General features: G+C 38.3%; 1 protein-coding gene across 3 annotated transcripts in view; it reads left to right on the forward strand.

Moving 5' to 3' along the window:
• The window catches only part of SEMA3D (semaphorin 3D), a 238,833-nt gene that overhangs the window by 141,263 nt on the left and 85,254 nt on the right, over positions 1-12,316 (forward strand). For all 3 annotated transcript variants that reach the window (XM_066239284.1, XM_066239283.1, XM_066239285.1), the window contains one exon: positions 9,548-9,667. In XM_066239284.1, the coding sequence (XP_066095381.1) occupies positions 9,548-9,667 (120 nt within the window). The remainder of the gene's footprint in view (positions 1-9,547; positions 9,668-12,316) is intronic.

Below are 12,316 nucleotides of genomic sequence, written 5' to 3' on the forward strand. Positions count from 1 at the left end.
AACCCACATAAGGCCCTGGCTGATTGGCTCAGTAGTAGAGTGTCAGCCTGGCATGCAGAAGTCCCGGGTTTGAATCCCAGCCAGGGCACTAGAAGTTCCCATCTGCTTCTCCACCCTTCCCCTTCTTACTCTTCTCTCTCTCTTCCCCTCCCTCAGCCAAGGATTCATTGGAGCAAAGTTGGCCCAGGTGTTGAGGATGGCTCGGTGGCCTACACCTCAGGTGCTAGAATGGCTCTAGGTGCAACAGAGCAACACCCCAAATGGCTATAGTATCACCCCCCTAGTGGGTATGCCAGGTGGATCCTGGTCCAGTGCATGTGGGAGTCTGTCTCTCTGCCTCCTTGCTTCTCACTTCAAAAAACTACATTAAATAAATAAATAAATAATAAACCCACTGAAAATATTGCATCTCTAGGATTGTGTATTTTTCATTTACATGCATACATTTTATGAATGTACACAAAGTCCTCTTGCAATTAATACTTAATTTAATTGGGTTAAAATGGAACTTAGAAAATCTAGAAAGATTCTTCCACAACTAGACATATAGAGATTTTAGGAAGGTTTGGTTGGAAATGAATGACACAACATTGTGAAATAAAAACTAGAAATTTACTCTAAAATTTGCTAAAGCATAATTATATAAAATAAATTATAATTATATGAAAGATAAATAGTGGAGTCTTAATATAAACTTTTAGTTTAAGCTGCCTTTGGGACCAGAGCAAAGCCTTAGCTGGGTGTGACAGGCTGAATCATCTCGGCATCGCCACCATTGTCCTGCGTGCTCCACAGCTACCTTTCCTGTTTTATCTCCAGTTGAGCACTGTGGCTCTCACTGCCCCTTCTCATCTGAGGCTCAGATTCAGGCCAGATGCTTTGTGTTCTGCCCTGACTTTTTGCACTGTGGAATAGGGGCAATTGCTTTTTTTTTGGCAAATAAATCACTTCCTGAATGTAACTCAAGATGATAAGAGGTTCTAACTTTGGGCAGAAACATGGACTGCATCCTCTAATGTGGATTCTAACTACAATAACCAAGGAATACTAAGCAAAGCAATGCTTTTTTATTAATAACAACTAGTGTGTGCTATTTGAAAGGCATAATTAGATTTTAAAATTCTCACTTTATTAATGTGCTAAAAGTAACAATACGACACATGATGCCTAGTAATTTGAAGGGAAGATTAGAAGACTAAGAATCTGAGATAAATTGGTTCACTCATTTGTACAGTCATTTACTCAACTACTATTTATTAAGAGCCTAAGTCTATGCATAAACCCGAGACTGACTGCTGCCCCGGAGTCTGCAGTCCACAGAGGGACACCGAGACTACGAAATGATGACTGATGCGCAGACACAGTGCTGCAAAGCCAAAGCATCAGAATGAATAGAGAAAGTTTTCATTATGCCTGATTTTGTATTCAGTTAGTATTAAATGTGACCTTTTCAGACGTATTTATATTAGCAGAAATATATCAGGTATGTTAACATCAAATGCAACACAAAATGGTTTTTACTTTTATTTTGCTGGAAATGAAAGAAACTAAACTGTTGTAGGATATATTTTCTTTCTCCCATGTCTCTAATTTTTTCACCCTATTCAATACTCCAACTTTCAGCAAGTGACCAGGTCTGCAAAAGCATCAATATTTTTTTGAACTTGTGGGAAAAAAGATGCTTTGGTTATGAGGGTTTCAAAATTATTGTTGATTAACAGTAAAAGTATGTCATAAACAGTACAAACCCCTTAATATTTTGTATTTTGCCAGCATTGAGTATATGAGAGCAAGGCAAATAGGAAAAAGGTGTTTTAAATTTACTCCAATAAACTAATGTCAATTTTCCCATGGGGCAGATGTGGGATAAACACTCAAGGTCAAACAGTCAGTGAAGGTTCTGATTGTGATAGTGTTCCCATTTCAGTATGTTCACCAATTCTAGTTATACAGTAACTCAGTTGCCTCTATTATTAAGTTAAAGCAAAGGGTGATAAACTTTTCTGGAGGTGGAATCCCAGAGCCATAGGACCCAGCACATACAAACTATTCTTCCAATTCAGTTGTATTGGGGACCAGTAATAATCTCTAACCTTTAAGCATACCTCCTACTAACCTAGGATTAGAGATTTGGGGAGTTTTGCTCTTTTTACTGAAATCTGTAAAGTTTGATGTTGAATAATGTAGGGATAATACAAGTCTTGTCTCCTTTTTAATTTTTCCCTTTAAAATAATATATTTTAAAGTTACTAAGAATAGGTAACATTTTTATAGCACCTATGTTCTGGGAGTTGCTTTTAATGTTTTATATTTATAATTTCATTTAGTCCTTATGATATCTAGCATGATACTATATGCTAGATTTTATTATTATTTCTCATTTTCCAGATGAGAAGACTGAGGCCAGAAAAATTACTATAAATGACTTAACCGGTATCACATGTCTAGTAAATAAGGAAGCTAAGAATTGAATCCAGAAATCTTGCTCCTGCAATCTGTACTCTGAACACAACACTGTAACCTACACATAAAGGTCTTCACTCTACATAGAAGGTCTGAAATATGTATCCCACAAATCATTTCTCTCTTCAGCATCACTATAATCTAAGATACTCATTATTTGGCATAGCACAGATTTCTGCCAACAGAAACCTGAAACAAGTGAGGTGTTTTATTGATATCGTTTACTACCTTTGGCATTACCCTCTCTTTTCCCTTCTCTCTGGTAATTTTTACCTGCTTCCCAAGGGTGTGTTTAGGATTAACAAGTGTTTGGAAAAGACTGTCCCTTTACACAAAGGTACTATATAACTGAAAAATAGTGAATTATTTACCGTAATGAAAGTTAGCTAATTGGAGGGAGTAGAAGTTGAGGAAACAGCAGAGAAGTATTCCACTTTCTTGAACACAAGAAATTGGTATCAATCAGTTTAATACAAGGAGGGCGAGATGACAGGAAGCCATTTGGTAGTACTTTGTTTGTACTTAGAATATTTTTCGAAAGAAAGTCCCTAAAGAAATGTCTTTAGTTCTGACTGTAAGGAGTGGGATAAACAGTCAGACAAAGCAGACGAATGCACAGGGTGTAGGCAGCCTGGCCTCTGTCAGCTTCACCACCGACGGAGGCGTGCACCCTGTCAATGGAGACAATACATAGAGTTAAAGGACCTTGCTTCTCTAAGGTTCTATGATTACATCTTAAAAAAGAATGTCAGAAAGTGAAACAAAGTGTTCATTGTAGAAAGTTTGCAAATTATGTAGGAATCATTTGTAAATATTTCCTCCCCCATGAACATTACCCAGAGATAGCTGGTGACATTTTGATGTTTATTCTTCTATCTTATCTATTTACTATTTTTGACAATGAAATCATTGTATACATAGTCCCTTAAACCACTTTTTTTTCCACTTCACAGATTGCCATGAGCATTTTCCCATGTCATTAAATTTCTTTTTATAACAGTACTTTTAATAGCTATACTGCATTCCTCTATGCATTATCTCATCAATCCCCTATTGTTAGAAATTTGGTATCAATCCAATTTTAATTATTGTAAATGATGCTGCACATGAAAAACCTCATATAAAAATATTGTGAACATCTTTGACTAGTGAGTAGAATTACTGGTCAAAGGATATAAAAAAAATTAATACAAGGAGGGCAAGATGACAGGAAGCCATTTGGTAGCACTTTGTTTCTACTTAGAATATTTTTCAAAAGAAAGTCCCTAAAGAAATGTCTTTAGTTCTGACTGTAAGGAGTGGGATAAACAGTCAGACAAACAGGCCATTGCAAAATGGCCCTCCAGGAAGTTTATGCCTCTTATGCTTTAAACAGTAGTGATGCTCGGGAGAGAGTTTTGTTTCTCATTTCCTTGCTAATATTGGATACAACATATAGTTAATATTTAATACTAAAACATAAAAGAGTAAAATAAATATGTGAAATGTTTACCAAGAAAAATAAAGTTATTTTTGTTGTTTCATCTTGGCATTTTTTCATCACTATTAAAACTAAATATTTTATGTAGTTTAAAATTAGAATTTATTTTTTGGAACGGCATATCTCTACAGTTTGTTCATTTTAAAATTTTTTATGTTCCTTTTCCTGACTGATTATTTACAGATTTTCAAGATTGGCAGATCATATATAACTATATTTATAATATAAAGTATATTATTTGTTTGTGATCCACTCATGTAAAAAAAATATTTTTTCCAAGTTGTCCTATTTGATATTGATTTAAAACTTATATAAGTAAGTGTATCTCTCAAATTTTTTTCTTTAAAATGTTTACCTTTACTTTTCTACCACAATTGGGTTTAGTGCTATAGAAATCTCCATTGTTAGATCTTCCATTTCTAAGAAAGAAATGTGATATTTGGATTTTCTTGTATTTATTTTGAAGTGTTAAAATGTTTTCAAAACTGTAAAACCTAAACAAGTATCTCTGCAGACTGGATTCTAGCTGAGGTCTGCTGGACAAACCTAATATGTAGCACAATGAGAGGCACGTGATGGATGATAAAAAACGTTTGATGATCACAATGTTTTGAAAAATATACTAGAAATAGAAACAGACCCATTTCCTATATCATATGTCTTTCCATATACAACCTAAATAAATTAAAATTAACAATTTATGTCAGTTATCAGAAATATATATAAAGTTGTGTTGGATTTAATTGGACTTTAAGTCCAGAGAATTACATGTACTTCTGTTTTGCTGGTACTCTTCCAGGTATTGAGGGAGAGACTACAATTCCAAGTGTTAATACATACACTAAAACATATGTCTTTTCTCCAACTACTAACTCAGTTTCATATTTGTTTTATAAAGTTAATTATATATACTCATGTATGGGTGTGAGAGGTAATATATTGACACAAATAATACTTGAGGGAATTTTAAAAAGTTGAAGCTTGTTTTTTTTCTCTCCATCTCTCTCTCTGCCAGTGGAGGAGGGGGCTAGGTGGAAAGGGGCATAGGGAGGAGGAATAGGGAAAGAAGGGGAAATTCCGTAAATAGTACTTTTCTAAAAAAGAGTATGTTACTCACTGAACTGAATTGTTTGGTCACATGCAACAACCCTGGCCATTGTGGGCAAGAGCGACGAGTCAGCTTTCAGGAAAAGTTGAAAAAGTTTTGTCTTAAAGTATCTTTCTTCATGCCTAACAGAATTATGCTACCATTAATAGCCATGCAAGTCACTAAATGAATTAAATCAAGTTAATTATTGCTCATGCTATTTAAACAAAACTTGAAAACTTTGTGCCCAAAAAGAAACCACACAGAATCTTTGACACACACACACAAAATAAGTTACAAATTAAAGGGGAAATCCTTGTAAAGTTTCTCCTCACATCACTGATCTGGCTGAAATGTCCACTCCAGGCAATTTTGAATTAAGAGACCTTATCTTTTAGGATCTCTGTTCCCAGGTCTTTTCCTCAGGCAGCCAGTGCCTGTACGTTGCCTCCAGGCTGCCCCCAGGTCTTTTCTTCAGGCAGCCAGTGCCTGTATGTTGCCTCCAGGCTGCCCCCGGGTCTTTTCCTCAGGCAGCCAGAGCCTGTAAGTTGCCTCCAGGCTGCCCCCAGGTCTTTTCCTCAGGCAGCCAGTGCCTATACATTGCCTCCAGGCCCCCAGGTCTTTTCCTCGGGCAGCCAGTGCCTGTACATTGCCTCCAGGCTGCCCCCAGGTCTTTTCCTCAGGCAGCCAGTGCCTGTACGTTGCCTCCAGGCTGCCCCCAGGTCTTTTCCTCAGGCAGCCAGTGCCTGTACGTTGCCTCCAGGCTGCCCCCGGGTCTTTTCCTCAGGCAGCCAGTGCCTGTACATTGCCTCCAGGCTGCCCCCGGGCTTTTCCTCAGGCAGCCAGTGCCTGTACATTGCCTCCAGGCTGCCCCCGGGCTTTTCCTCAGGCAGCCAGTGCCTGTACATTGCCTCCAGGCTGCCCCCAGGTATTTTCCTCAGGCAGCCAGTGCCTGTACGTTGCCTCCAGGCTGCCCCCAGGTCTTTTCCTCAGGCAGTCAGTGCCTGTACATTGCCTCCAGGCTGCCCCCAGGTCTTTTCCTCAGGCAGCCAGTGCCTGTACGTTGCCTCCAGGCTGCCCCCGGGTCTTTTCCTCAGGCAGCCAGTGCCTGTACATTGCCTCCAGGCTGCCCCCAGGTCTTTTCCTCAGGCAGCCAGTGCCTGTACATTGCCTCCAGGCTGCCCGCCTTCTGTCAACCTCAGTACAGAAAGGGTTGAGCCTGCTGACTTTTGTGTAAAAAACGTCAGGTAATTCAGGACTTATCCATACATTGTACTTCCCAGGTCAGCCCAATCTGAGAAGGGAGGAATTTCGTAAATAAATCCTTGGTAATATCGTACCATGTTAGAAACTAGCTCAACAGGTTACTTTCCGCTGCATTTTAGTAAAGTATCCCTAGAAAAGTTTAAGGATGGGATATGTTTTAGGGGTTATTGAAAGCTTTTTCCTTATAATCACTAAAATTATATCGCTTTTGTATATAAAACTTCACCCTGTGTCATTTTGCTTTTTGAAACAGAGCTGTGTCTCCCAGAATCCTTCATCTTTCTGCCTCCATAGTTTATAATTGGGAAAGGGAATTTTTTTATTGCTTTACACAAATATTTAGTTCAGAATCTTGTAAAATTAATGTCTTATTCACCTAGGGCTATTATAACAAACGACTGTAAACTGGGTGGCTTAAACAACAGACGTGTGTTTCTCACAGTTTTGGCAGCTGAGAAGGCCAAGATCAAGGTGTGGCTGACTTGGTGCCCCATGCAAATCGCCTCCTGGCTGGCTGACAGCCATCTTCCACCATATCTTCACATGGCGGCGAGTAGGAGAGCAGGCTCCCAGCATCCTTCCAATCCCATCAGGCAGATCCTACTCTCATGACCTCTTCTTAACCTGATTGCCTCCAAAAGGCCCCACCTCCTAGCACCCTCACTCTAGGGAGGATAGGGTTTCAACCTATGAATTTTGGGAGGACACAAATATTCAGTCCATAACAATTACCCTTCAATTAGAGGACTATCTGGCAAAACCGAGCCTTTGAAAAAATGATGAAATAACTGGCAGTGAGTCAATCCCACCTCACTCCAGCCATATAATTCTACTCCTGCTTTCCCTGTTTATTATTCCCTGGGTAGATCTCACCCTTGCATAAATCACTTCACGGTGGGAAAGGCCAAGTCATAAAAGCCCCTTTAGTGTGCATGAGTGAGCAAAATAAAGGACGTTAAAATCCTTACCCTAGCCTTGAAGGCATCACTGCACGTTATCTGGTGATGGAGTACGTTTTTACACTTCTAGGGTTGTCGTGTTACTGCGCCCCACTCTTTGTTCACAATCATTAGTATGCAGTACTTACTCAGTTAGGTTTTTATTTGAGGTTGCCAGATTGCCTAATATGATGTTAAGGAACATGAAGCTAGTTTCTTATGGTGCTTTTCTGCAAAAAGAAAATATTCTTTTTAACAGACACCATGGCATGAAAGTGAAAAACTGACATTATATCATTTTGTTAAACAAGATGATCTGCCAGAAAATTGTCTTAATGAATATCAAACATTCTTTTTTCAGGAGTCTACATGTAATAAATATATGAAAGCATATATTGAACACCTGACAATATTCAGGACAATAAAGATGTCCGTAGTATGCTTTGCACATCTGTAGATATGACTTTTTTTTCAGTATATAGTCTAAGCAACTATATTCAGTGATCCTGCTCCTGATAGAGAGGCTAAATCTTCCTACTCCATAAAAGAAACATCCTTTACTTGTGTGCCTCAGGGACTAATATTGTCATTTTTTCCTGTAGTTTTAAGCAACTGTGCTTTTTAGAAGGAAGCAGACAGCAGAAGACTCAGTGGGTTCACTGTAATATTCGTCTTTGATAAATTGTGCAGACTTTATTAGGGGGCTAAAATTCTTGAGACATAAAATTGCCAGGGCAGTTGGGTAGGTACTGGGAACTCTTACAGTATGCTGCTTATTCTAAAATCAGAAGAGCCACTGATAGTATAGAGCAGGTAATAAGCAATTATTAAATGTTATATTATTTATTTACATCATGTAACAATTCTACTAATTAAGCTGTTGTCTGCCTTTTAAAACATTTATTTAATTCTAAGAACCATCCCACCAGTTCAGTTAGGTTATTGGTGGTATTTTTTTTTCTCCTAATAACCCTGATAGCAATAGTGCCTGACTTAAGGAATTCACATACATTCAGATAGGGAAAAACTGGACTTTTGTGTTTTATTTTTTTGTTTTTTTTTTTAAATGAATCTCAGTGGTTTCATAAGTTTCCAACTCCTTAGAAAATCCTTTCCTATCTCTTGGGTAGAGTCAATCTAGAATAAAAGTATGTGTTTTGTCAGGGGTCCTTGGGTCCAGGAATTATAAAGCCATAGTTAAGAAATTGTTTCCAATAATTTTGTAATAATAAGTCACTTATGGAAGATAAATTGAAAACAAAATATAATAAAAATGACTATGAAAAATTGAGAGTCGCTATTTACAAGTAACTGGGGGATAGAATATAATCATTATAAAGACAATGAGGATGTAAAGAAGTATTTTTAGGTGTGTGCATATGCAAAACAATTAGAAATGTAAAAATTTCTTCAAAAATTGGACTTAGTATAAAAAATATTCATGGAAAAACAGATTCTTGGAATAAGCAGGAATTAGTCTGAGTCCTAAAGGTTCTGAAATATTGAAAATAAATGGGAATAAAATTGTAGAGCATTCCAGCCAGTAAGAATGAAACACGTGAATAAAAACATGCATCTGTATTCAATATTTTGTCCAGTTAGCTGTTGATGTTGCAGACTACTAGTAGGATCTGTATGAGATAGACAGTATGTGAGTACTCATGTACTCAGTACATGACAGATTTCATTCTCAAGTAATTCTTGAAAGAAAGAATGGATACCTCATTAATACTCTATGCATATCCATTCTCCAGACCAGTGGTCCCCAACCTTTTTTGGGCCACGGACCAGTTTAATGTCAGAAAATATTTTCACGGGTCAGCCTTTAGGGTGGGAAAGATAAATGTATCACATGACCAAGACAAGCGTCAAGAGTGAGTCTTAGATAGATGTAACAAAGGGAATCTGGTCATTTTAAATATAAATAAAATGGAAATAATGTAAGTTATTTATTCTTTCTCTACAGACCGGTACCAAATGGCCCATGGACTGGTACCTGTCCGCGGCCCGGGGGTTGGGCACCACTGCTCTAGACCCCATTGAGTACCACTATAGAGATGTGCAGTCTCACACTGATTAGTTCAAAACCTTTAAAACTTGAAAAATCTTCAGTCACTCATTTAAACTATGGTTTCTAATTTTTTCTGCCTTCTTTGCTAAGTCAGTTCTTTAAACATTTTTTATACATCTTTTTCATTTTCCCCTTAATTTTGATGATTTATCTACTTGAAAACCAGGTGGCCTGAATGATAGTGTTTCAAAAACTTGAATTGTGTGCTAATTCTTTTCTTTTATTTTTTTTATGCCCAATAGACAGAATGTGCAAATTTCATTCGAGTTCTTCAACCATATAACAAAACTCATATTTATGTGTGTGGAACTGGAGCATTTCATCCAGTATGTGGATATATAGATCTTGGAGTCTACAAGGAGGTAATGTAATGAAATTGCATGAAAACAATTTATTGTAATACCTTGTTGTTTAATGCCTAAGACATTACATGGGCCGATTTGAATGTAAAGATGGACTCATATAGTTTATGAACTGTATAAGAACTCATGTTCCCAACCAAAATTATGTTGCCATTTTGATTATACACTTTACTTAAAAATTTTTCTACTAAAAGGTTTTGTTAGTGAGGTGATCAAAATTAATAGTGTAAAATATTGAAAGTGCTTGTTTTCTATGGGCTCTGTGTATGTCTTCATCTTCTCTTGAGGTTCCTTTACAAGTAGATCTGTAGAGTGTGTTGCTGTTGGTAAAGATTCATTTCCCAAAAGAACTTGCAATGGAATTGTATCTTATTAAAAATTTCATTTTTCCCATCCAGCAAATTTTACCTGTTACTTATGTTAACTATAATGGACATTAGGTACAGAAAATGTAATGATTTTCAAATAACTGTGTAGATAGTCATTATTTCTGCTGGACCAAATTGACATAATGGAAATAAAGTCTTCATTAATTAGAAATAATGGATTCCAGCTATCTATAAGTATTTTCAATAAATGAGAAACATGCACATTTCAGTAGCTTAATTAATTACTAATATATTAGAGCTCTTTTCTTATGTCATGTACTTTTTTGTGTCAATCCATGCCAGGCACTTTAAATGGATTGTTTATTTGAAGTTTCACAACACTCTTTTTTTTTCTTTTTTTTTTTTGTATTTTTCTGAAGCTGGAAACGGGGAGAAACAGTCAGACAGACTCCCGCATGCGCCCGACCGGGATCCACCCGGTACGCCCATCAGGGGCGAAGCTCTGCCCACGAGGGGGCGATGCTCTGCCCCTCCGGGGCGTCGCTCTGCCGCGACCAGAGCTACTCTAGCGCCTGGGGCAGAGGCCAAGGAGCCATCCCCAGCGCCCGGGCCATCTTTGCTCCAATGGAGCCTTGGCTGCGGGAGGGGAAGAGAGAGACAGAGAGGAAGGGGGGACGGGTGGAGAAGCAAAAGGGCGCTTCTCCTATGTGCCCTGGCCGGGAATCAAACCTGGGTCCCCCGCACGCCAGGCCGACGCTCTACCATTGAGCCAACCGGCCAGGGCCCACAACACTCTTAATGAAGTTAATACTGCTTTTTACTTCCAACTTACAAGTTAGTAAAAATGGTCTAGCAAGGAACTGAACCAAGTCAGTCTGTCTCTAGAGCAAGCACGTACAACTAACTGAACTTTAGAAAACGAACTCTAAGTGTATCTTTGTTTGGGTGATAGGTTGGACTGTCCACCCTTATGTTTATGTATATAACCACACATATTTGCAGGAAAATTGGCTGCGTGTTCGAAGTTAAAGTCTGAGTTTATAGTACAGGTTTGCCTTTATGGATTCATGCAGAAATCAAACCCACAACTGTGTCTGGATAAATTTTCCTCTCTAACCAACTTGTCTAAACAGCCCAGATTCAAATGTTAGAAAATAAAGCAACACTGATAGTTAAATCTCTGAACCAGTGGGAGACTTGGCAACTTGAATTCACCATTCTTTGTTGCTTGTGTAATGCTCTCTTGCCTAGCTTTGATGAAGGATAATATATAAATATAATAGTAGTGCAGAGCGGTAGGATGTAATTATATGAGATAGCCCCACAGCTTGGATGTGTTTTGAGGCCTGAGGCTAAAGGCTAAACTCACAACCTGCTGAAGGATGCAAAGAGTGCTCTTTAGCTCCTAAAAGTCACAAGTGCTGAAAAGGAATTTAGATGGCACTGATTACTTATCTTGGGACTGTCAAGAAGCCCAGGGGCAGTGAATTTTACAAGTTCTGTGAATAAGAGAATTATGAGTGAACAGAGGTATTGAGCCTTGCCAATTTGCTGCTTGTCTGGACTACAGATAATTGTATTTAGCCTTGTTTGAAGATTGTTAGCTTTTAAAATAAATTCTTGGTCCCAGGAATTCATTGTTTTTCCAGAGGGAGTTCAGAAGGCTCTTCCATTTTCAAAATAGATAAGGTTGTTCCGGAGGTGACTAAGTAGAGGGAACTAATACAGCTGGGGCTAGAATAGGTTTACAGTTGTGTTTTCCCAAGACACAGTTTATTCTTGTGTTATTATTCATTAATAACTTTATTATTTTCCATGTGAACAACTGTAAACCTGTGTTCACCCCACCCTGTATATAAAACGGATGGAGGTGAGAAATCTGGGAAGTGGCCTTTCTGGGGACTCCTGTGCAGTGCAGCTGGGACAGTGGGAAGAAGGTTAAAAATGCTGAAATGAATTCCAGATTTCTAACTTCGGCAGTGAGTTTGAGGACGGTGTTATTTATTGAGGTGAGAGTAGTAACAAGCTTGTGGGGAGAATGGTGAGTTAGTTTTGTACGTTCTGCATTTGAAAATTGCTCGGGAGGTCATGCCAAGTGGTCATTTGGATCTGGATTTCAGGACAGAAGTCAGGGCTGTTGTCAACAACTAATCATTTGAGCATGGGGAGCCAGGGTTTGAAATATGGCTGTAGTCATTTACCAGCTCCATGGTCTTATACATGCTGCATAAGCCTTCCAAGCTTCTGTTTATTCAGCAGTGTAATGAGAGTAATGCTAACTACCTCACGGAGTAAATCTGAGGATAAAATGAGAAAATTA

The sequence above is a fragment of the Saccopteryx bilineata genome, chromosome 7 (assembly GCF_036850765.1).
Source record: "Saccopteryx bilineata isolate mSacBil1 chromosome 7, mSacBil1_pri_phased_curated, whole genome shotgun sequence".
In the NCBI taxonomy this organism is placed as follows: domain Eukaryota; kingdom Metazoa; phylum Chordata; class Mammalia; order Chiroptera; family Emballonuridae; genus Saccopteryx; species Saccopteryx bilineata.